The 26,949-nt window shown below is 42.7% G+C and overlaps 1 protein-coding gene across 32 annotated transcripts in view; it reads right to left on the bottom strand.

Moving 5' to 3' along the window:
* Positions 1 to 26,949, bottom strand: part of RIMBP2 (RIMS binding protein 2) — a 175,322-nt gene that overhangs the window by 124,811 nt on the left and 23,562 nt on the right. For 26 of the 32 annotated variants that reach the window (XM_075568658.1, XM_075568675.1, XM_075568689.1 and 23 more), the window contains exons 4-5: positions 14,205 to 14,393; positions 13,419 to 13,553 (exon numbers count right to left, since the gene is read on the bottom strand). In XM_075568658.1, the coding sequence (XP_075424773.1) occupies positions 13,419 to 13,553; positions 14,205 to 14,393 (324 nt within the window). Of the gene's footprint in view, positions 1 to 10,446; positions 10,568 to 13,418; positions 13,554 to 14,204; positions 14,394 to 21,181; positions 21,261 to 26,949 lie in introns of those variants that run through there. The other 6 variants (XM_075568667.1, XM_075568668.1, XM_075568669.1 and 3 more) reach the window with 3 other exon arrangements.

Raw genomic sequence — 26,949 nt, 5'->3', positions numbered from 1 at the left:
TATTCCATAATGTGTCGTCCCGCTGGAAGACATCTCACTGCCTATTCACTTAATAGCAAGAAATAATAAGTGATAGGGAGCATAAGGCCTTATACTCCTTTATACCAACTTTTATTGCAGTCTGCTCAAGGCTGTCCCCTTTCTGTCCTATTTGCTTCACCTTTTTAACTGGCTGCCCCCGATCTCTGGAACACTCTCTCTTTCCAACTTATTAATAAAAGCACAACTTACTAATAAAGCATATCAATAACCTTGAACACACTAATTAATTCAGACCCTCTCTCCTATGCACTTACATATCTAATGCATTTCATTGACTGTCTCTGCATGTCCAGACCACAAGCTCTTCTGCAACAATGTGTACATTTTAGACCAGTAAAAAGAAGCTAAACATACTGTACTGTGCAACTTCACTAAAAGATGGCAAGGACCCTACAGCACTGAAAACGTTAGCAAGAATCCTGCACATGCAAAATGCACAACCCATCCAGCTCATCACAACTGGCAGAAGTGCAAAATGTGATCCAACTGTTAAATATAGTTCTCTCTTTAAAAATGCCTTGGTCCCACGATGATGATGCTTTAGTTTTTACTAAATTACAATTCTCTAGAGTGTAAGCATTTGTGCAACTGAGAGGAAACATGCACATTCTGGAACTGAATGAGGTTTTCTAATTGCTGCCTCCTCTCTGAACTCTACGCTGAGGTCAGCCCATGTCTCCAGATGTCTCAGCCAGCACAGGTTACGCAGTTCACTATCTGTACATCTGTGTTCGGAGTACATCTTTATTCTAGGGAAATGCATTGGGGCAACCAAACAGATGGACAAAAAAAGTCAGGGGGCACAAACTTTAGATGCAAATAATCATTCAATTATTGTCGCTAGGAAGACTACAGCACACTGCAAAGCATTGGAACTGGCATTGCATGGTATTTGGAAATAAAGTCTGTTTTGTTTTATTCTAATGAAAACTCCCCTTCTTTCGACAATTTGGCCGCGGTTCTCTCTGTCGAGCCTGGTGTGTGGGAGAAGACTGATTTTTAGGGACATGGCGCTGGCAGCCAGAAGAACCAATTCCTACAGCGGCAAGGGTAGACCAATTAAATAACATATGGCAGCAGCTTGAAAAATGTTAACAACACTGTACCGTTTATTAATTTGCAATGTCTCAAACGGAATACTGGGGAAGACATTACAATGAGCATGTTGTTGCCACGGCCAATTATCTGAGAGTTGGATCCATTTACCAAAATAAAGCACAAGGTAGACATACAAGTTTATATAAATAGTTGCTTGGCAATGCCCATGATGTGTGTGTCAACATGCTTGTGGTCTTGTGAATTGCACTGCAAGATATAGATTAATTAAGCTGGGTTTGATATCTCAACCCAGATCCTTGCATTATGGGTCATTTCAGTGCCGGGTGACCCAATAGGCACACGGCTATGGGCGCCAAGGTTAGGGCCCCCCAAGGTTAACCCCTCCCCCATGTAAGTAACTCATATATAGTCACATTCAGCTGGTGCAGGTCATTTGGTCCGTACACTACTAGTCTGTTACGCGTTTCGCTTCCGCTAGTGGATGCCCTGCTGTATGATACAGGGTTATAACAGTTTGTTTACATACTGCAGCCGGCACGTCATCATATGTTGTCATGCGGCCACACGGCTCTCGCTCCCTGTCACTTATTTCCGTTTAGACCCTCATATAGGTAAGCTTTATGCAGAATGATACCATATATATTAATTTTCTTTGATTTTATATTTGTTGTCGTTTCATTCAGTTTACAAAATCGATATAATTTTTGTTTTTCGGAATCCAGTTTTTCTTTTCCAACTTTACAGGTCTTTGTTATGTTCTAAAAATAAAGCAGTATTAATGGCTTATTTTTAGATTGAAAACCAATATAAATTAAAATGTTAACAACTTGTAAATAAAATAGAATAATAAGCCTGTTTTTCATTAAAAAAAGTTATAATATTTTATTTTTAAATTACGTTTTTCAGTATGATGCCATGTTTTTTTTTTTTTTTGTTTTGTATTTTTTTAAACCTTACAAACTACGAGGAAAGTCCCCCAAAGACTTGGTGCCTAGGGTCCCCAGAGGATTTTAATCCGCCACTGGGTCATTTATACCAGTTACAAACTTTATGCTTTTTTTTACTTCCCTCGCCAGTCTGTATGCAACTCCCATTAAATTAGGGTTCATACGGCTTCCTCGCTCCTCATCTTTGCTGCTTGCTTAATAACCCCCCTATTCAAGGTATAGATTGTGGAGTCTGGAAAGCATTTAGAACTACAGAATCCTGCAACCAAAACACACCCACCCACCCTCTCTCCTCCACATTGAGATACATAATTCACGTACAACTACATCTCCTCTCACCGTAAAATCCAAGTTGTATAATTGCCAAAAGATCACATATGTGTGAGACCTGCATTAAACGCACTAAACATTATTTGTAAAACTGAATATGAAGTTCCCATAAGCATGTGGCGGAAGGTACAAACCACCCAGATAATGTAAGCTCGACGTGTTCCCGACCAGTTCTAGATGGAAGAATAGGCTGCTCTTAACAAGCACCACCCAGCTAGGATTTTTTGGCCATGACAACCCCCCATGATGAAATGTTAATGGCCCTAAACTCAATTGGATTGCAAGTGCTGTAGGTTTTAAATGCACAGAATACAACTTTTATTTAAAAACAAACACAACAAACACAACAACAACATAGAGTAATCTAAATATAGTATCCTTAAAGGGGCATGGAATTTTTTTTTGTAATTTTTTTAAATTTAGGATCAAAGCAGAGGGTCTCCAGATTCGAACCCCATTAATTTAAGATCCGGGACCCCTGCTTCAAGAGATACTTCCCTCCAAAGTAGGTGCCGGTAGCCACTCCGGCTGAGCAAGCAGGGCTTTAAAGCTGCAGTTCAAGCAATATCCTACGTGTTTTATTTAGTTTTTTTTTTTTTAATAAATCATTTGTGTACTGTGAGGAAATACTTGTAGCATTTAAAAAAAAAAAAATAAAAAACTATTTAAAAGAAATGTTTAATGTATTCTAATGTAACAAGCATGTTTGTCCCTATAGCAACCATTTACAAAGTCACATCCCCTTCCCCTTCTGAAACAGCATCACCTTTTTGAGCCCTGCCCTCTCTAGCAGTGAACCAATTGAATCTAGTGCCTTCCTGGTCACATGATCTTCCTCACAGAACTTTGGCTGTCAGTGCAGCAGAAGAGGACCCAGGATGCATTTAGTGAACCCCTAGCAGAATCTTCAATGATCGATTACAGGAGAACGGATCGATCAGCACCTTAGCTAATCACTTGTCAGTGTGTAGATTGTATTGATGCACATATTGAATATTTTTTTTTTCTAAAACGACAGCTTGAACTGCAGCTTTAAAGTTTAAAGCTCCCGCATCACATGGGCCAATAGGAAGCTGCACCGATGATGTCACGGCTTCCTATTGGCCCACAGGACACAAACTCTTTATACGGCGGCCATTACAGGATCCCTGGCAGCCGAGGGCAGCTGCTACTGGCATCTCATTTGGAGGCATCTCCGGAAGCAGAGGGTCCACAGAGCTGAAATTAATGGGGTTTAGCTCCAGAGAGCCATTTCTTTAGTTATATATATATACAATGGTTGACAAATCACCAAAAAATCTACTCGCCACCTAGTACCAAACGTGTGCTGCTTCGGCCAATATTTACTCGCCCAGGGGTTAAATCCACTCGCCCGGGGCGAGCAAATGTATAGGTTTGTCGAACACTATATATATATATATATATATATATATATATATATATATATATATATATATATATATATATATATAATGTGTATGCTACGTTGGAGGGTCTTTTTGCTGGTCCAGTAACTGTTCTGGCAGAGCAGAGAATTGCTCGTCACTCTACTGTCTCCTCTTTGGCAAAGCCTTGAAGAGTTCAGCAATATTTTCTCCAAATATAAGGAGCTTTTTGTAAAGATTCTCCGATTATTATATATGGCAGCAGTGGGTTTTCCAAAGATAAACCCTATTTTTCCACGCTGACATGACATGTTGTTTATGATGATGATAGCAATGTTAGCTTACTCTTTACTTGATATCAAAATGTAAGAAACCCTGCCAAAAATGTAATGCTGCCTCAGGAACGCTCTGTCCCGTTACAGGCCCAAGGTGACAAAGGAGAACATGAGAACATTAGCAGCAATAGCAGTCTGTCGGATAAATCATAAATAATTTACCAGCATAAACCTACAAAGGCACATGACTTGACACAACAACTTGGTAAAAACAACTTATATTACTTAAATGTACAAATATATTTCAGGTGCATTCATGCAGCCCCCTCTGTGATGCAATCTTAGACAATTCACTGCGTTTTTTTGGAAGTCAGAATTTGAGCCAAGCTTTTGACCTTCTTCCTGAGATCACAGCTGTATTAAATTAGACAGGTCCACCATCCCATTAAAAAAAAGTCCACACACTGCCTGCTACTTAGCAGGACACACATTACTATAACGGTGGCCTTCATGCCAGTATGCAGAGGGGAGAACACATAGAAGGATGATACTACTATTAGGTTATTCTAGGGATAAGGACAGGAAGATAAAACTGTCTTTAAATCCAGCACACTGTATTATTACCATGCAGCGGATCACTTATTCCATCCATTCTCGTCTGTTTCACATCCCAAAACCTTTTTGATACCGTTTTGTAGGCAGACTAGGCTGGTTTGATGCATTTCATTAGATAGCAAATAAAAAGAGATGGGGAACACAGACATATTAATAAAATAACCACTGTAACCACTTCCCACACCTGTGACTTATACAGAACTGAAATTAGAAGATGCCTATTGTAATTGGTGTCTTGGCATATTTACTGCAAACAACTACCCTTGGAGATTGATGATGGCCCCACCAAGGCTCACCTAAAGACTAGGGAGACTGAAAATGACATGTACTCCCCTACTGTGAAATAGTCACATAAATAGGTGGAGAACACAAGCCATGCTGTGTAGTCCATGCTGGTAATGGGCCTTATAGAATTGGTGGTTAGTGCTTTTAACAATTCATCCAGTCTGTCTGCGGAAGATCTGACACTTTATGACGACTACCACGGACAATGGATTTCTTGGAGACATGTACTTTAATGCTCGTCTGCTTCCTTATCGGCTGGCATCGTCGCTGGTTCCTTCACAAAATAAACCATTTAGTATAGAAAAAAGGCAAAGAGCCATACGTGATGACCTCACTTTCAATGAAGTAGCATTGACATGTTTCATGTGTGTTGTCTTACTGTACATGTGCTGTTAAGGTCTCCAGCATTAATATGTTGGCCCCAAAATGATATCACATGCACACAAATCTACCAATTCATCTTTCTCCTAAAACAGGGAGTGGGCAACTCCATTTCTCAAGGGCCATCAACAGGTCAGGTTTTCAGGATATCCCTGCTTCAGCACTGGTGGGGCAGTGAAAGACTGAGCCACCTGTGCTGACGCAGGGATATCCTGAAAAACTGACCGGTTGGTGGCCCTTGAGGACTGGTGTTGCCCACCAATGTCCAAGACTACTTCACTACTGATATCTTCACACAACAGATTCTGATCCGATCCACACATGAGTTAAGAGATGTCTCCAAAACAATATGTATGCTACACTGTGGTGCATTACTAATGTAACTACAACCATCCAATCACACAGTATACAGCATCTTCTACAAAGAGAATGAAGAACCTCCCTTATTTCTAACCCCAACACGGAAACTCACCACAATGGATATTGAGCTTAAATGGGTGTTACCTGCCTTTCAAGTTAACGCCAATCCCCCTTCGTGAAACCCCCTGTGAAAGTCCCACAGAAGGGAGCGGGAAATGCTGCATGTTATTCTCCCATGTTAGGAGTTCGTGGTGAAAGGGACAGTTTCCAGTTTACTACCATGCCAGCACAAAGCAGGGCCTTTTACTTCAGTACCTTGGTCAGCTCCCAGTGATACTAGTGGTTCATATTGAATACCCAGTGAAGACGCTTTCCCTATACTGGATAAGAGATCAGCTGTATTTAAATTAAATCAGACTAAAATCTTTCCTCATCACAGGGAAGCTGCTTCACAGCCTATTAAATAGAAGCATTGGGGGGTGGGGGGCTCATTAAACTGTGATGGTGCCAAATGGGGCACTGTCGCATGCAAACTCCCACTGACGTCAATGTGAGTTTCTGGGAGACTGTCCCCTTGATCTGCACGATCCCGTTTTAATGAGAAAAAAAAACAATCCTAGCCCATGGACTTTTATTGGTTAACTTTTGCTGAATTTCCCATTGCTCATCACCAAACGTACCAGTCTAAAATGAGAGCTGCGCTCCATTTCTGGACGTGAAGGGGTTAACTGTTTGCATTATAAGAATTAGTATTATTCATATGCCTCGGAGCTCCTATGCTGCTTAATTTAATTGCTGTGTGATGAACCTTCTGTAGTTACACTTACACTGCTTTGTCACGCGGCAATAAAACTATGGTCCCACTTTACACCTGATTACTTTCCTAGTATTGCATAAGCTGTTAGGAACGGAAGAACATTAGAGTTCTCGGGAAACATGTAAAGTTTAATCTTGGAGGTTGTAATGGGCACACAAAAAAAAAAAAAAAAAAACCTAGCTGGGTGCTGCTTGGAAACAGGCCTCCTGCTCTTCCATCTAAGGCTTTGTACATAGTAGGCGCGCGACCGAGCTCGTGACGTCACGCGCGCCTGCAGCACAGGTGATCCGTGGCCTGTGGGGTCTGGAAGAGGAGACGTGACCAAGAGCAGCGCCAATTCAATGTTTGGGGGCGTGCCTGGGACGTCACATGAGCGGTCCGCCCTTATTGGCTGAACCGACGCACGTGACCCGGCCGTCGCGCGACAAAATCAAAAGATTTTGTCGCGCGAAAAAAATCGGTCGCGCTTGTGCACGCGCGCACTATGGCTGACCTCATTGAGGTAAGGCCTTTTGTTCTCAGCGGACGCGCCGTCGCTCTGACAGTTAACGCGGGCTACCTCTGGTCTGGAAGTGTGAGGAAGTTATAAAGCTTAAAATTATCTTGGTGGTGACTGTCTCTTATGGGACGAAAGAAGAAGATACTTTGTACACATTGATCCTACAAATCAGACCCCCGGTATTGCATAGAAGGTTTGAAACACTTCCTGTATGACCCCTGCTGCTGCCCTTACAATGCTTTTCATGTCCCTGTTGTAGCCAACAAGTCCTGAACCACAGTGTTGTTTTCAATATGACAATATTTCAGTCTGAATTGAAATTAAATTAAGTTAAACGCCTCAATGAGCTGGGGGAGAATTAATTTATTTTCTCTTTTGACAAAACTAACAGACTCCTTGACAATGGTCTGAGCCGATTAAAATCTTTGCGCAAACAATGGAGAATTCAAATTAATAAATGATGTTTGTGTGTCACAAGCCTGACTTATTCCTCCAGAGAGATTTCATAATTTAGGTGTAGAGGTTCTGAACATTTCCAAGATGGTGGCTGAGCAGCTTCCTGCCGGCGAGCCAATCAGGATCAGCGACCTCATAGGGAATGTCACAGTTACTGTACTGATTGGCCTGCAGGCAGCTCCCTCAGAGTGGCCATTTTAAGCTCCCAAAACTGACAGTAAATTGGAAGTAAATATTTCCTGAACCAACCGTAGGATATTGGTAAAACAGGAGTGGTTCTGTACGAGCAGACCAGCAAAATCAAGCAGAGGGCATTACGGCTTTAACACCTTCATTGCTAGAGGGTCTAGCAACAGATTGCAGACAGCTACCCATCTATGATTTATTCTAGCACTCTTACATATAGCAGTCAATGTATTAAAATTTCTCACTTCTAAAAACCTGGAGCATGTAAAGTGCTGACAACCCTAATATGACAAGATTTACATTCCTCCCATACCAAAGAAAAAATACCCTAATTAAAATGTTGAAGTAACTATGTATGAAGTACATTTTGGCATACAACACCCCACCAAGGAATCTATTTTTTTAATCCCGCACCTCTCAGCATCACTGATTCAAGATCTATTTTGACTAGTGCATGTCAGCTCGAAGGAATGCCACACAGAGGAATTAACTGGTGTACATGTTGTAATGAGATATATGAAGTTCTGCATCTTTGCAGTGTTTGTACCCATTGCTTTGAATAAAAAACGGCGGCCAAGCTTCTTCACCGACACGGGTTTTAGCAAACCTTGCTTTGTACCAATGGTAACTTTGTGTGTTGATGTATGGACCCCTATCAGCATAACTCAACCAAAGATATATTTGGATTTGCGCTAAAACCAGTCATTCCAAATAATAACTTGCAGTCGATTGTCATCCTTAGGTCAGTGGTGGGCTACCAGTGGCCTATCGATGAAAGGACCTCTGGTAGCCCACCACTGACCTAGAGGGATGACAATTAACTAGCAGGTATGCTTTGGAATAACTGGTTTCAGCATACAAATATACTGAGGTAGACATGCCCACTGCATCGGTAAATCTGGAAAAACACCATAGCTTATCATGGAACAGAAGTGTGGGCAAATAGAGCACACAGACCATCTTGTTTTCCTCTAATTTAGAGAAGTTTGGTTAACTGGATGAGGATATTGTTTCTTTGTTAAGCACGTGATCAGGATATAAATGAATGTCAATTTGTAAAGGGAAAAGAATCTATATTTAAACAACTTAATTTAAGGTTTTGAGGAGCACAGCATATACCTCCATCAGTCATGGGCTTTAGTACACAGTAGAGGACCAGTGTTGTAGAACACTGTGGCAGTGCAAAGGGTTAACATATTGGTGGCTCTAACTGGGAACCAAAGCATTAGTTTTGAATACAGACACATAATGCCTTGTTTGTCAAGTGTGTTTCTGCGTTTATTAATAAACCGTGTATGCCAATGGTAATCACGTTTGGGTTAATTATTTGAAAAAGGGGACAAGACAAACCCCAGTCATCATTAACCCCTTCAGGGCTAACGGGGAAAGCAACACATTGCTGACCCGGTTAGCACTCAAGGGGTTAAAAAAAAAAGGTCCGAAAGAAATAGGACATGTGCATCTATGTCTAAACTTTAAATGGAGCCATAAAAAGCATTTTGAGACGCTGCAGTTTGCCTTGGCACAGTGTTAAAACTCATTCCCTCTGCAAAATCTCACTGGTGCATACTGGGCAAATTCCAGCTGTTCACCATTCATGCCAAAAAGGCAGACAGATGCAAAATATAATGTTAAACCAGAGATGTAGTGGCAGACGCTGCAGCATGATGCAAAACTAATTATGCACATCTCCTGCCTTCCTTTCTTTCCTTCATACTATCGTATATATAGAATACAAGACAACAAATCCAATGGCTTTTTCTCTGGCTTCACTCATTCAATGCTGGACTGGCCTGAAACACTGTTAAATAACTACATGGCAGCTGCGATAATGGCACATTTAATTTATATATATATATATTTTTTAAATGCATGAAAATATAAAACTTTTAAACACCTAAGCTTTTATCAACATTGTGGGCAATGCAAGAGCCTGGCTGCTATCAAATGATCTCTAAAGTGCATTATTGCAATCTGAACAGCTTCTAAATGCCGGGCACGGTAATGACAAAATGGTGTCACAAATGGAAAAAAAAAGTGGCATTGAAGAGGTTAAAGAAAATGAGTCCCCCATTGCATTAAAGAATTTGGCCCAAATCTATTAGTCCTAGAATTATGCAAATTGGAGTCATTAATCAAGGAGTTGTGCAGACATGAAAATGTTCCCGTTTGCTATTGAGGTTAATTACAATAATTGTTATTTAATTCTTACACAGAGCCTATCGCATCTTTGCTCCAAATCCCAAGGATACAGACAGATAGAGTGAAATGTCCAAGGTCACACGGAGCTCATACCAGGAAGCAAACCCAGCTCACCCACTTCAAAGGGCAGTCCCTTACCTGACCCTTCCACCCTTGCATTTACGTGGCACATTGGTGGGAATCCCATAAATCTGGGGGCTGGGGTAAAAATAAGTAATAAAGGAGGGGTGGTGATCCCCCTTTAATCTTTACCATACTAAGAAGTAGAAGCAAAATGGGTATAAATAACATGAATTAAGCTCTTGGTCCCCAACTGCTTCTTGATGAATGGCCCCCTTCCCACCCTCCAAAGTGTTAAAGGCCTGAAGGGAGTGGGGCCACATTAACCCATTCACTGCTAGAGAGCCCTGCAAATGCATCTGCAATAGAAGTCTTGGCTATGAAACCCCAGCGAGACGTTAATCTCCATTGCTGCCTCATGGTGTATACAACTATACCTGCAATCCCTCCCAGATGGTAACTTTCTGCTCTCGCGGACCCCCACATCGTCAATGGGGTAGCAGCCAGGAGACAGGTGAAGCAATGTGTTGGGTAAATGCCGCCCTACCTTGCACTGGACGTTCTCTTCCGGAGACGCAGGGACAGCTGCAGTGTGCCGTGTCCCTTTACAACCTGGCAGACAGAGGTGGCAGCAGCAGCAGCAGCAGCAGCAGCAGCATTGGTGTGCTAGAGATGCTTGTATTGAGCTCACAATGATTCATGACTGCCGGCAGCCAGTGAAAGAAGCATCATCAAACATGCAGCATCTGCTGGAGCCTATGAAATAGTCTACCAGTGTTTCCTCCCCCTTTCCTCGCTCTCTCTCTCTCTCTCTGACAAGATGGCTTTTCTCCTTTAGTTTCCAGCTCTCCTTGACATGCCCAGCTGTGGTCTGGGCTGTGCATCTACTGTATACAGGCCACCCGGCTGCTCCTACCAGCCCGTCCCTATTCTGCACCTCACCGTTTTTTTTCCCCCAACCCCCTAAGCAGGTATCTCAAGAGGTCATCTACGGCCTACTAGGAAGTACCAATCCATTGCGAATGTGGGTTGCCATTGAGCTTTCTTTTTATCCTGCATCCAATGGAAAGCTTAGGGACTCCAGTGCAGAAGGGTATTAACAGGGATTACCTGGAATATCCCAAACTCCCTTTTTTTTTTAGAGCACCAGTCTCTTAACCCCTTGTGCGCCATACGGGCTAGCAATGCCGTGTTACTGGTTAAAGAAGATTCTAATCAAATATATAGACTTCAATGCAAGTTAAAGCGGTCGTAAAAAAACAAAAAGAAAACATCCTTTTTGGGGGGGGGGGGGCGATTGCCTGCAAAGACTAGGAGTATGACGGCCATATTTTTTGGGGGGCCTTGGAAAAGAACAAATGCACTCAGAAACCTATGATTGAATATTCATAAAAACACATAACAAGGGCTTTTGGTATCATCACAATGTGTTTTTCTTTTAAATGATAAACAGATGTTTCTCAAATGAGGCAAAGGAAAAGGGTTTAACATATACAATATATATATATAAAGTGGTTGACAAATCACCAAAAAATCTACTCGCCACCTAGTACCAAACGTGTGCTGCTTGGGCCAATATTTACTCGCCCGGGGGTTAAATCCACTCGCCCGGGGCGAGTAAATGTATAGGTTTGTCGAACACTGTATATATATATATATATATATATATATATATATGACATTTTTTGTAACCCTCTCAGCTCCTGTAACATAGACAGCAATTGTCTGCAGATTCCAGCACTAAAAGAGGACGAGAGAAAGCTACATGTGTGTATGGAAAGATGCCCTGATCAGAAACAGCATTCACACACAGTTTAAGTGTCAGCTGCCTAGCAACTACAGGAGCAATAGGAAAAATTAAAGGACCCTCCCTGGGGGATGCAAGCATTGCAGCCCTCTCTTGCACACACTGCTTTTCTGATGTGCATAATTTTGGACTCTGCACAGGGCTCGATGTTAAAACCCCAGGGAATGTTCTGCTGACATAATATACCCCAATTACAACCAATTACTGTACACTGCTTGTTCTATGACAACAGTTAGTGGAGGAAATGCCTGACTGTTGCGTGTAAGCATGTTTATATTTATTTATATACTTTGTCCTGCTCTCATATTCTGCTGTACAGATGTCATCCAGAGCTTTGCAGGCCAATAATCAAATGAAAACCCCCTGGGGTCTTTGTTATTGCAATGGCTATTAGCAGATTGCATGCAGTGCAGTGAGATACTTTAGACCAGGGGCGGCCAACTCCAGTCCTCAAGAGCTACCAACAAGTCAGGTCTTCAGGATATCCCTGCTTCAGCGCAGGTGGTGCAGTGGAAGGCTGATCCACCTGTGCTGAAGCAGGGATATCCTAAAAACCCAGATCTGTTGGTACTGCAGTTGACCACCATGGCTTTAGACACTCCTACATCTTGGATTGCAAGCTCTGCAGGAAAGAGGTTCACTTACCAGTAAATTCAATAGTTTTAAAGCAGCCGTCCCCCCTCTGCCCTTCTTTTGTATACAAGGATAAGGAAGCAGGGGGTCCCTGGAACGCAATCGCGTTCGTTCCATCTCTGGTTCCCCCCGAGAGACTTACCGGGAAGGGTAGCAATGGTACTTCCCTTTATTTAAATCACCCGTGTCACGAGGGACAATAGGAAGCTGTAACTAGTGGTGTTGCGGCTTCCTATTAGCACACCTTACCGGCGCTTCCTTCCGCGGTATCCCAGGAATAAGGGGCTCCCCGTAGCTCCAAAATAAAGGGAGAGGGGGGTGAAATCAAGTTGATCGAACTGCTCCTTTAACCCCAACTTTGTATCATGCATCTATTGAACCCCTTTAGAGCTGGAGGGGTCAGAATGTATGTTTACACTGTTAACACCTTCACTGCTAGAAGGGCCAGTCACGCATTGCTGAGCAATGCACTGCATGCCCCACTGGCAGCCAATGGGTTAAACTTTGCCTACATCATTTGCCGGTAATGAAAAGGTTTAATAATAATGATGACAATAGATGGATGTTACTCTGATCTGTGCAGACAAGTTATTTATTCCGGGGACACACACAAGTGTGTATGGCCCAAAAGCTGAGGTCCCTAAGAGCGCCACAGCTACCGCTTTCTTTGTGCCAGCAAAATGGTGCAGGTGCTCACAGACTGACCTTGCTGGACCAAGAGTCTTCAATGAGTCACAGTTAGTAATTCACTCTAAGTCAGAGCTCAGTATACGTTACATAGTTCACTCACAGAGATGTTAATAGCCCAGAATATAGGCAATCACTGCAATTTATTCTAGCCGTAGATCAAAGTTTCTATTCCCTCAGAGACCATTGTTAGCGATCCTTACACTGATATATGGCTACAATAAATTGCACGCCTTAAAAACGGCATAACTTATTGAGCGTACGTATTTTCACTGTTGGGACAGAGTCTCGCGGAACATTCCTCCAAACTCAACCACCTGCACCATGAAAGTCAGCAAGTGGAGTTCCTCCCCACTGCCTTATAAGGGAAGCTCGCAGTCGGAGGACGTTACCTTGTTTGGGGATAGGATGCAGGCTGGACCTCCGCTTGAGATGAATGACAACTGCCTCTGAAGCCAGAGCAACTCCTTCTGGGACTGTTTGAGCAACTGTTCCACATCGCTGGGCTTCTGACCCACGAGCCCTTCCTGCATTCAAAGAAATTGTCAGTCATTCTTTATTTCTTTTTCTTCGCGGTGTTAACAGGTTGACGTTTATTCTCATTACCTGGGCTGCCCAGTGAGGACCAATCAGCAGAGAGAGCATTGATGCTTCCTAAATCAGGGGTTCTCCACTCCCAGTCCTCAAGATGGAATAATAATATTATTAATGGAATTATTTAGGACAGGGGTTCTCAACTCCGGTCAAGACCCCCCTACAGGTCAGGTTTTAGAGATATCCCAGCTTCAGCACAGGTGGCTCAATCAGTCCCTGCTTCAAAACAGGCGAGTCAAGTCTTCGACTGAGCCACTGATTGAGCCACCTGTGCTGAAGCTGGGATCTCTCTAAAACCTGACCTGTAGGGGGGTCTTGACCGGAGTTGAGAACCCCTGTCCTAAATAATTCCATTATTATAATTAAAGGACTAACCCCTTCATTATTTTTTTTCACATTTGAATAAAAAATGATTTTTTACTTTTTAATAAAAGTAACCAGCCACCAGACACTCTTGACATCACGCACAATACCACTAATATTAACCACTTAGCCCCCAGGAATTCCTGCAAGCTGGGCCCCTCCTGCAGCAACGGGGACCATGGAACCGGGAGCAGTGGTTGAGGACGATGTTTGGCATTTACCTTTAAACACCCCAGCCTGCCTCTCAGCTCGTCGCACTCCACCTGCAGCAGCCGGATCTCCACTTCTCTCTCCGAGTCTTTGCTGGGACACGGCAGCTGGGAAGGTCCTCCATTCACCGAGCGCATCTTCTGCTTCGCCTGAGGCCCCTTGGCTCCTGATGATGGGGATGGGGATGTCGTTTTTTTCTGCTGGAAACATATCCCCATGTTAGCTAATCATTACCTTCTCGGCACAATCCAGTACAAAAAGTAGAAAAAAAAATTAACGTGTAATGCCACATTTTTCTTTTAGTTAAAGCAGCAATATTACTTTCCAACATTTATCATATTTGTATATGTAAAGCTTGTGATAATGTATAATGCTACATTGTTACCTAAGCTGGCAATCGTTTGGTGCTCCTGTTACAAATCTGTCAAAATCGTGATTGTGTGACTAACATAATGGCTGCTTCAGTCAGTGTAACTCAGCAGCTACAATGTATCTGTAACATTATCAATGTAAGGTAACATTATCTATTATTAGGCTGCGCTTATAGTGCCGGTGATGGCGACGTCGCATCAATACAAATGCATTGCCGCCGTTGCGTGCGCTTGTAGTATGCGCCACGCGATGGCTTGGTCGCGATCACCGGAAAGTCATCTCAATTTGATTTTTCCAGCAACCGCAGCCCGACGTCACCGTCGCGTCGCCGGCACTGTAAGCGTAGCCTTACAGTTTGCAGCTCAAACTGCTGGGAACATTGGCAACAAATGATCACAAACAAGAAAGTGTTGCAAAGGTCTTGCACTGCTTGGGAGGTGGGCTAACACCTCCTAAAGAAATCAAAGAATGCTCTAAAACGCATTAAAAATGTCATTGAGTTGTATAAAAACACAAAAACAATTATCTAATACTACAGTACTGATTTATTTAAAAAAATAAACAAGAAGTCACGTTTTGCTGCTTAAACGGTGTAGTTGGCGCTACTCATTTGTCGCCCCCTCCCCCCCCCCCCCCCCCCTCTATCCCTATTTCTACATGGATGGAAAGCAAAGGGTCCGAGCACCTGAAACGTACTATTTTCAGCTCTGGTGAACCCTTGGTCCCTAAGATACCTACCGGTGAAGGTAGCACTGGTAGCACTCCCTCTCCAGGGGAAACAAAACGGAGGTTTAAATCTCCACGTGGTCCCATAGGTAGCCGCAATATCATCCGTCGCTGCTTCCTATTGGCGTCACATTTCCCGTTAAGTATCTCAGGAACCAAGGACTTCACAGTACTGAAATAAACATGGCTTAGCTTCCAGGACCCCCTGCTTCATACCCATTTAAAAAGAAAGGGAGGGCCAGAGGGGGAAATGTCCCTTTAATGGTGTATTTGTCTCGAACACTAAATATATAGTGATAGATAGATATATGCTTCTATCTATCTATATACACTTACACACATGTTCACACGCACACTCATAATCAATAATAATAATTACTTTGGATTGCATAGCATGATATATGAGCTGATCAATTGCAGTTTATTTCAATATAAGCCAAATAAGCAGAAAATCATTTGGGGATTTAATTAAAGCTTCACTGTGCGAACACACAGTGCAAAGAAACTCTAGGCTGCAAAGTAGAAGCTATAGCAATCTAATTCTGCTGGGCACTGAAAGTGTGCAGCTCCCGTTATAGCATCCATGCTAATTACTCAGGCAGGTCACAGCAGAAACCCGCAGGTAGCCATAGAGTATCTCATTGGAAGTAACAGTGGGTCAGTGTATAAGGTTCATGCTGACACCCAGCTATGGAATTACAATCATGGGGCTCTTTCAAAAGGACCAACCAGAACCATCAATCAATGCTGCATGACAATTCACCCACAAAACAAGCTCTAAAGACATATCGAAGGCGGGTTATTTGGATTTCAATCACATTCATGGTTACAAAGTCCAAATCCATTTAATTTATAGGACAGCAATAAATATTCATAAGACAGATACGCCAGTGGTCCGAGTCCATCCCTGTGCTGACGTCCAGAGAGGATCTAATCTACATGATGTACTGGTATAGAATGATCCTGCTTTCAAGCACAAGAATACCCGTATCACCAAAACACCTGGGGTATATAAATGTGTGAACTGCATTACCAGACATAACAGGACAATACTTTACCCTCACTCACAGCGTATTCCAATACAAAATACAACAGCCACTCACCTGTAACAGCAAATCAGTACTTGCTAAAATGCCCTGCTGGCTTTTACTACATAGGTAAAACATATTATTTATTTAAAAACAGAATGGCCTAAATACAGGTATTCTATATGTGAGGCATACTAAAAAGGATCCTCAGAACAACGCGTTGCATAACATTGCCTACAACTGGAATACCAAGTGCCACCTTTAAGTTACATGCCAATTGAACAGGCTTGGCATCACCCAGAAGGGTAGGACCTATCCAAGAGACTTCTGCAACGAGAATGTTACTGAATACCAAAAGGGCCTCAATAATTACTCGAATTACTGCTTTCATTTAACTCAACTGACCTACTACTGATGTATGTTGTCACCTACAGGGGGCTCTTGGTACCCTACCGTCAGACATTGGTTATCAGCCTCGGCGTCCACCTAGCCTTTGTCAAAGCCCATGGCACCAGGCTCCTGGTATTCCCAGGTGCTACTGGCGACTGCCTCACTCTTTATGGGCCAGTTCGTAATATATAAATTATGCTCTTTTGGGCTATTGCTCTGAAGTGTTTTAATTGGCTTATCTGGAACATGTTTGGACCGTTGGGGTTATATATTCCCCCTTGGTTCTATATTGTATTAGATCTACTTTTAGCAGATCTGGACCTATTCATTGAGCATGGCTTGCCAGCCCTCAAGTCAAGGACTCTTGGATACCTTGAATTTACAAATACCACCTATTTTGTGGTCTCTGGACAAAGTATCTGCATCCTCTAAATGACTTGCTAATGCAATGAATATGTTGCTCGCCATGGGGACGGCGGACGCAACACGTCACTGCTGATTTTTAGCTTCATGACTCGCTGCCTCCTAAACTATGATTGACACTTTGGATTTACAAATAGAAATGATGGGTCTACATGTACCACGCTATTCACATTTTGCGGATATAACATGGTGCTGCCGATTTCACTTATATAGATTGCAAAAATACTATTTGTTCATATGTTTTTTTGGTCAGGGGCGTAGCTAGACATGTACGGGCCCCCGGGCAAAACAAATTTCAGAACCCCGTGAATTTTAATACTGACTGTTATTTTTTTCTCCCTCACCCCATCCTCTCTCTCATCATACCTCCTCATCTATCCCCATCCCTCACTCCTCCTCTCCCCATCTCTCCCACTCCTCCTCCCCCCATCATAATCATCTCCCCCTCCTCCTCATCTCTCCCCACTCCCCACTCCCCCCTCCTCCTCCCCATCATAAACATCTCTCCCCCTCCTCATCAACTCTCCCCCTGAACTTATATAGTACAAATAGAGCTTTATTGATATCCATTTATAAGGCTCCTCACACAAGGACATACCTCGCGTTAGACATATTAACTGGTGGCAAATCATAGTTACTCTGCGCCTTTACCCCTGGTAGCTCTCACTCCTACATTGGAGAGGTACTTATGCTTTTCCCCCCTTACTATTGGTTAGATTGCCAATCTCCTGCATAGCATCAATAGTGCCCCACCTCAAGTGCGCCCCTGTTGTATATAATGTACACCCTGTTCACTTAATGTAACTATGTATTTGTAACCATATATTATTTGTCATCATAACTCTGTGCCCAGGACATACTTGAAACCGAGAGGTAACTCTCAGTGTATTACTTCCTGGTAAAACATTTGATAAAGAAATAAATACAAATCCCAGAAAGCAGCGTATATTTCCCTTACTGTGTACTGCAAACTTCGTCAATGCATATTGGATCGGGAGTTTACTAAAGACCTTCCGGTGGGACTGATCAAATTATGCTCCGGAGCTACTACTCTGAAGTCCTACTAAGCACATGCTCACTCCTTTTCCCAAATGAGAACAATCTTGAGCCATTAGTATAGGTGCCAACTATATGGTGCACATTCCTTAACTGAAAAAAACAATAAACAGGGACAGAACACTCTTAAAGATAAATATCAATACACTTAAACATATTTACAGGACTCACGGTGCGGCCCTCTGCCAGAACTCTGAGGAACCTGCTTCTTGAATATTGGGTGGAGCTATATATACCTTTCTATATCCCTATGGTGATATCACTGGTCACAAGACATCCTAGATCACATGGTGGGGAGGGGCAATACCAGAGTGATACCACCCGGTTAACTCATTAAGGCCATTAACTAGTTACACTAATTAGTAGTTCCCAGGAGGGGGCTACAGTCTCCCTTATCGAAACATGATGTCCCCAACAGCCTTTACATATACAATGGGGGTAATGTTCCAATATTTAAACATGTACATAACATAGTACATACAGCCGCATGCATTTCTTTTCTCTCTCTGCACATAAGAGAACCACAATATCAGGCATGATAAAATAATAAAAATAGCACACCTGCATATTCAATAGGATACAGTTTTGTTTCACAATTTTTTAGACTAGGTCAGTTGGTATGTAACATAACACGGATCTCTATATCAGAGGGGTTTGCTTCACCAATAATGGGCAGGTCCTGATGTTCTATACACTCCCCCCCCCCCATATTGTCCACATATTCAACCCAATTCTTATGAGTATCTTGGCCTATGAGGCAGATCCACATTAGTTGTGCCACATGATCTTTTCTGGTGTCAATGGTCATGATGGGCGATAGTTTTTTCAATCCACTGGCCCCTGAAACATATCAGCAATGTCCATACCCCCTAAAGTGTCCCAAACGTTGTCCATACCATCCTGTTGTCTCGGCTCTATCGTGTCAGCGGTATGCAGTATGGGGCCCTTGGATAGAGCCTAAGCTAATGGCTCCTCTTTATGGGCTCTGTCAAGACCATTTTGACAAGACCATCTTCGTTGAGGGTTGGTCTATCACCAATAGCCTCCAAAAACTGCTAGGAGGTTCTCATCTTCTGCAGGGATCAAAAAGTCCCCCACCCCACCTGTGCACAACCTTACCCCCTCTAACCATAGACAAACCACCAACACACAATTCTTTCCTTTCACAGGAAAAGGGTGGTATCCACAATACAGTTGTCCCCAAAGATGCTGATCTCGGCACACTTCAGCTAACTTAGGTGCTGCAACATTATCTCACTGATCTTTGGCTTTTCCGTAGTATCTAGCACTGTGCTCCACTAGAGACGAAGTCGCTAAGCCATCCTCATTTACCTCCAGCGCCATTGCTCCCATGGATATCTCAGCCAGAGCATCTTTCGTGGCTTATTCCTCTTTGGGGGATAATTTGTTTGTTTTCTCCCATCCACCCGTTTGTGAACATCTAGAGTAGGTTACACTTTTCCGGAGCAGCTCGCCGGTAGTACAGAGGCAGCCCCATCTCAACTCCTGGCAAACGGGATGGCCATCCCACTGAAACTCCCGCTGTCCAACATAGTATAAATGGCACTCAGTACATTTTAGAGATATATAGCTCTCGTATCCTTCAGATAGGGCATGCCACATTCACCGCAGCTAGCAGTGCTCGAACGTTCTCCACACAGACACCGGCAAACATTTCTTTGCAGTTGACCGAAATCCCTCCTGGGATCTCATAGTGCAGGACTGTCAGGCCAGGCACATTAGGTTCCATCTCAAAATGGGTTAGATATGGTGCACTGTATTCGGTTTCGCTTTTGGCTGAATACGAATAAGATACTGCAATCTGTCCAGTCAAGTAGGGACATTCAAAGTCGTGACCCGTGGTTATAGTCTTTAGGAGAAACACAAAGTTCAGGTCAGCACTCGCGTAGAAAGGTGTGGCTTCGCAACCCACTTTTCCGTATGTGCTTACCTCTTTGCAACACTAGTCCCGTCCCCCCCCTAATTGAAATTATTAGGGGCCGGCCTAGCTCTGGTTCTCTTTGACGGTCATTGGACGGTCCTAACTAGGGGTGGCCATACGTTTGTACCTCTTTTTTTAAATGTTCTTTTGGCGGTAAAATAAAAAACACAACGCCCCTTACATTTGCAGAAAACATTCTTGGCGGGAAACTTTGTTCCATTTGTTTCTGCTGAAAAAACACCAGCCGTCTTGGTGGGAAACATTTGCACAACAGTCCCTGTCGCTTTTGAAAACTCTTTGTAGCGGAAAAATTGGACCCACTTTCTTCTACAAAATTCTCTTGGCAAGACATTCACGAATGCAAGCCTTAGGGGCCTATTCTCGTAGCTCCGAAGTGGTCAGTGACAAACCGCGCAGTTTGGCACGTTGAGAAGAAGCAGAAGCAGAAATCTCAGAAAAAACACCAGTCTCTATCGCAAACTGCTTCTTCTAAACCGCTTCTATAAAAAGTGACAATGACAAACCGCCCGGACTGTAAGCGCTTTAGAAGCGGAATGACCAGTGGTGGTGCTAACTCCATGCCAGTCTGACTTAAGGGTTTTGAGCTCTCAGCCAAACCCATATTTCAGGCTCTGGATGTAACGTGCGATATCAATCTTGCCAACCATAAGTTTTTTAGTAGCAGTTTGCATAACGGAGCTACTAGAATAGCAGTTTTAGTTAAAAAAAATTTTAAAAAAATGCGAGTTGGAGACTTTTGTGACAAACCGATCGAACTGGCAGAGCCGGAGTGAAACCACTTCTAAAAAAGTATTTTAGTCTTTTTCACATTGTTCTTGCAGGCTTTTTGTGTTTTTATTCTAAGGGGGTTTGGTCGTGGTTACTGAGAAGGAGCGGCTTAGTGAGTAAAGACACTGACTCTACAAACAATGACGCTGAAATTGAATCAGTGGAACCTGGTTCAACTCCTGATGTAATCTCATTGTGACCTTGGGCAAGTCACTTTATCTCCCTGTACCTCAAGCACCGAAACCACAGATTGTAAGCTCACCTGGGCAGGAACTGTGTCTGTAACATTCCTATGTGCTGCGTACCGCGCGCTGTACTGTAAGTGTGATGCTCTTTGTGTCCTATTGGGAGAAATGCACTATATGAAAACAGTTATTCATTATTTTCAGTGTTCGACAAACCTATACATTTGCTCGCCCCGGGCGAGTGGATTTAACATCGTGGCGAGCTCCTATTGGCCCAAGCAGCACACATGTGGTACTAGGTGGCGAGTAGATTTTTTTTGCTTGGCGAGTAGATTTTTTTTGCTTGGCGAGTAGATTTTTTGGTGATTTGTCGACCACTGATTATTTTTGTGTTTCCTGCATCTTGAGAAAGTCTCCATTGGGGGCCACAATGTTGATGCTTGGATTACAATAAAGAAACATATTGTGTATACTGTAGGGGTTTGTATCTACAACATTACAAACACTGTATTGAACGTTTGGATGTAAATCTCATACCTTGCATTTACTGCAGGATACACCTAGCAGATTTGGCTTGTTTGGGGTTAATATACCTATGCCATCTGACAAATTGAGAAACCTATATATTTGGTCTCTCACTGCGCATCCCTTTAGGTTTTAATCACTTCTAGTGTTTACAGTGGTTACTTTATATTGAATAAAAAATTTTTTTTATTATATTGATTAGCTAAGTAGAGTGCATCATTTAGGGATCTTTCCTCTCTGATCTATACATACGTTATTATCCCTGATAGCACCTCTTTAGATTGTAATTATCTTTTGCTGAGCAGGAAATCCCCTCCCCCTTTTCCTACTGTACACACACACACACACACACACACCTTCCCGACAAATCTACTACAAATTAACCATGAGATAGAATGCAAAACCAGGACTGGATGGTTATCATGCAGCGGATACGATATAATCTACCAAGAAAAGATTGTAAACGCAGCTGGGCCGGGATTGCGTCTATAAAATTCCTATGTGCTGTGCACTATACTGGAATTGTGAAGCACTTTGAGAAACGCGCTATTTAAAGTAAAGTTATTATATATATATAAAAGTGGATGGCACTTTTAAAATGAGCTACCTGGAGCTTCATTCCTGAAAGTGATGAGCGATTCTACATCGCGTCCTGTTTACTGATCGGTCGATGGCCCCAAAGTGACAAATGATCTCCACTGCGTCCTGTTTGCCCAGAGACCTACGGAATGTGCTTCCTGAAACAGACTAATGATCTCAACCATTTCCAATGTACAAGCTTGTAATTTGTGACCATGGCATTTTAGCGTATATGGATTTAAGGCCTAGACTTGGAAAGCCAACAAGAACTACATTTAATACATTGGGAAGCACCTTCAAACCCGATTTTAGCTTTTATTTGTATGGCGCCAACATATACCCCAGCGCAATACAATGTGGCAGGGAGGACAATAACAGTGTATAAAAAAAAAGACGATGAAACGAACAGGCACTAGGAAGGCGGTCCATGTTCCCACGGAGCTTACAACCTAGGAAGATGGATAGTGGAAACGTGTGCGTGTTGGGAGGGGGAAGCATGGAACGTTGCTTAGCATGGGTTTAGCCATCAGGCCATTAACTGCCTATGTGGTTCTAGAATGAAAGACATATGGAGAGTGTTGGATAAAAGTTCTTGAAAAAGAGAGTGTTTTAGGGAACTGTTACATTTATGTATGGTGGGGGAGAATCTGATTGTGTGTGGCAGAAAATCCTATAGTTTGGGTGCAGCATAGGAGAAATCTTCGAGGCGAGAGATGACGAGAGAGGATAACGAGAGATGACGAGAGAGCGATATGACGAGAGAGAAAGAGAGAGATAACAAGAGAGAGAGGGGAAGAGAGAGAGGAGAGAGAGAAAAAATGACGAGAGAGAGGGAGAGAGATGTGGGAGAGCGAGGGGGTGATAAGGAGGCACAGAAATCAGAATAACAGGTACTCCAATTATCTGACCAATAAATTCTGCATTCGTGTGATAATTGGAGTGCCTGTTATTCTGATTTGTTTCTTATACATAGCCACCTTGTTTTCTACAATGCACCCATCCTTTATCGGCAGTACTTGAGTATATCAGATATATAGATACATGTCTCCGGGGACCCCCTACTTCACGTTCTGGTCACACAAAAAAAAGGGTCTGGGAGGTGACTGCTTCTTTAAGGCAGCTAAGGTTTTGAGGAAATTATATACATATATATATACACACATACACACACACACAAAATTATATATACGGTACATCATTCTGTGCCAATAGAAAAGTGAAAGTTAAGAATCAGTATAGAAAGCACGATATGGCTTGTGAGGATCAATAAATAATGTGTATTTTCAATCTGAATAAGGGGACTGCTGCTTTATCTGAATATGGAAAACGCAGGCCTAAAGCATCTTTGGTACACTGCAAAGAAGTTACCATGGCAACCAGTCATGCAGTTGGATGCATGTATAGGATGGAGGCATTCAATGTGTAAAGTAAACTGTGTGCTTCAGCAACTCGTAATTAAATCGGGCCAAAGCGTCGGGGTCCCCGAGTGGTACGGCGTTCCGCCATCTTAGTTACCCACCTTCGGTTTCACTTAAAAATGGGTCATTGTGTTTCTGCATTGTGAGTTTATTTATTTATTTATAAAATATGTTACCAGGAAGTAATACATTGAGAGTTACCTCTCGTTTTCAAGTATGTCCTGGGCACAGAGTTAAGACAAATAATACATGGTTACAAATAGTTACATAAATGAACAGGGTATACATTATATACAAGACATTGCATGCACAGTTAAAGATAATAAATATTATGTGCGTATGAAACAGTTACAGACCAGATTAAAATGTGTGACAGCCTTAGATTTGAAAGAACTTAATGATGATATGACGTTGTCTTGCAATAATTCTTGGATGGGGCTACAGAATAGGACGGAAAGTTCCGTCCACCGGCTTTGCGAAGTTTCCAACCTCTGGGCAACACCTGGCTACGTCGCTGGGGTTAGCCACCTTATAGCCCGTGTGTAGACCTGTTACTTCACACTGATTTTCTGCAAGACAGACTGGTTTTTAGCCAGTTTCATAGTATCAAATAGCATCTCACGGATAAAAATCAGCACTTTTCCATTTAAAACGTCATTTTGTGGTCCAGAACCCCAAAATCTTGCCGATTTTTGTTTTTGGCTGGAGGTTGACATATGTCAATGTACGTCAGTGTTACATAGTAACAAATAAATAAATAATGGCACCCGGATAGACAGCCCTGGTAAAACTTTATACTGTTGACACATTCTGTATTTGTTAGCAAACATTATCATTATGTTCCATCAATTTATCATGCAAAGTTTTCCCTTCAACGTCTCTTCGCCATATGGTTCTCGTTCACAGAGTTATGGTCAACGCTGCACGATTATTACATTGCTCCTGCTGGAAACCTACATTTAGGGGTTGTCTTCAAGGGAAATGGAAGTTTAATCAGGCAGAACTGTTCCTATTTCCTTGTTGTATAGCAACCGCAGGACATGAATCATTATGTACAAAGTAACACCAAGTGGACCTTGATTAATATTCCAAAATTAACTTAGCTGTATGTCTGCTATGTTTCATGTACGTTAACACCAGCTATGGTGTTGCAGATTACCCCTATCCTTGCAGAGCAATGCGCGTGCGGGCCCATCAGCCATTGAATGGGGTTAAGACACACACACACACACATACACTATTCCTCAGGTCTCCACAACCCTCCTTCTAGATTGTAAGCTCCTTGGGGCAGTGGCATCCTTCCTCTTGCCTCAGTTCGTCTTAACACATACAGTATGTACTCATCACACTATGTTATTGTCCTCCCTCCCACATTGTACAGAGCTGCAGAATATGCAGGCGCCATGCAGAAGGTAAGAATAACGAAGACCCAGGAATTCACAGCCCTCGTAAAACATATTGGGTCCATTTATTGGTTTCTGCTATTTTCCGGTTCTTAAAAGGATTCATTCTTATGCGCAAGTCAAAGAAGCAGCCGAGATTCTCTTGTGAAGAGCGAGTAACAGAGCAATTTGGTAAATGGATACAGCCGACAAAAGCTGGATTTCTCAGTAAATATGTCAACGAATGAAGCATTTTGTTGGCAAATGCATCAATTCCGTATGAAAAGGTGAATATAAAACAGACAGTGAGGCCTTCCCATCTCTTGTACTAAGCCAATTTCATTTTACTGGAGAGTTGGAAAGAGTCCCATTTTCAATTCAATACATTTGTTGCACTTATTTCATCGCACGTCAAGAAATAATCTTGTAATTAGTTATACTGTACCAGGGGTGCGCAGACTTTACCCCCTCCGCCACCCCTGCCTGCTCTCCTCCCCTGCTTGGCTCCGGTGTAAAATGACGCAGTGGGGTCTTGTGACGTCTCGTTGCCATGGCAACGGGATGCCAGTTTACCATGACGACGTGTCGCTGCAAGCCACGTTAAGTTAGTTACAGAGGCCTTGCGCTGTCCCCCGATATTTAATTTAAATGCCTTGGGGGAGAGCGCGGGACCTCAGTAACTGCCGCGCCCCCCCCCCCAAAAAAAAAAAAATCTTGCACCCCAGTTTACGCATACCTGAGTTATAAAATAAATATACACAAGTGACGTGCTCAAAAAAAGCAGCGGTACTGTGCCTCAATTTCAAGAAAACATTAAAGCTGTTCAACAACGGGACAAAGCTTTCTACATCTCATTTTACAGACTTTGATGCCCCAATTGGCAGCAAAAAAAAAAAAAAAAAAAGTTGAAAAAGGAAGGAAACAGTGTTTAATGAAAATATATATACATATTTTTATTTTATTTTTATCATTATCGTGAAACTGTAGGTTTGGAAATACAGTAACAGTACTCTGGGAATGTAAATAAATAAGCAGCGGTAATGCGTATACCCATCAAACTTCCATCACCGCACACAAAGAAGCAATGCCTTCAGGGAGCCTCCAAATAAATCAGGTGTGGTGGAGTACTGCACATAGAGTGAGAAGCATTCTTCTTATTCTTAGTGAACGTGCTACATTTTTATGTGTACCGGTGCTTGTAAATCATGCTACAAATCACTAGGAGCTGTTGAGCCTATGCCCCCTATTTAAAGCCGCAGTTCTGCACTGACCACTTACTTGTTGGCATTTTATTTCTTTTTACTTACTTTAAGAGATCTGTTCTTGCCCTTTCCAACACGGTTTTTTTATTTTATTTATTTGAAATCTGATGCTACGTTTGGGAGATTTAGGTTTCTGAAATATTAAAAGACCGGGAGGTTAAAATGGAGCTCTCCCCCATCCCCCCCCCCCCCCCCAGAGCCAACTAGAGATTTCCATGGTAACCTCAAAAGTAAGAGATGAAGAATAAGCATTCATGTTAACACTAGAAGAGGGCTCTGCCTCTTCCGCTCCCCTGCCAGGTAAATCGCATTCAACGTAGACAAGCGCAGAACGAAATCTCCCCGTGAAAATGAATAGAAAGACCATGGTATAGCCACTACAACAGGGGGCCCCAGTAGTGCCAGGGACTGTGATGTGGTGGCTTTGTAATTGGTCACCCACATGGTTAAAGTACAATATCAAATGGCCAACTACTGGAAGTGCATGCTGAAGTGCATGCTGGAAGAGCTTGCAAGAAGAGCTTGCAAGCAGGCCCACTAGCACGGTCAATAAATTCAGCAGCTACCGCAGCTCATCAGCTGCAGTGCCCTGCCACCTAGTGTCCCATTTCATGAACTGACACACACGCACACAATGGGTGGAAGATTAGTTGAAATGTGTGTTTGTGAGAGAGTATGC

This window comes from Ascaphus truei, chromosome 13 (genome assembly GCF_040206685.1).
Source record: "Ascaphus truei isolate aAscTru1 chromosome 13, aAscTru1.hap1, whole genome shotgun sequence".
In the NCBI taxonomy this organism is placed as follows: Eukaryota; Metazoa; Chordata; class Amphibia; order Anura; family Ascaphidae; genus Ascaphus; species Ascaphus truei.
This window is presented reverse-complemented; position numbering and strand designations above follow the sequence as displayed.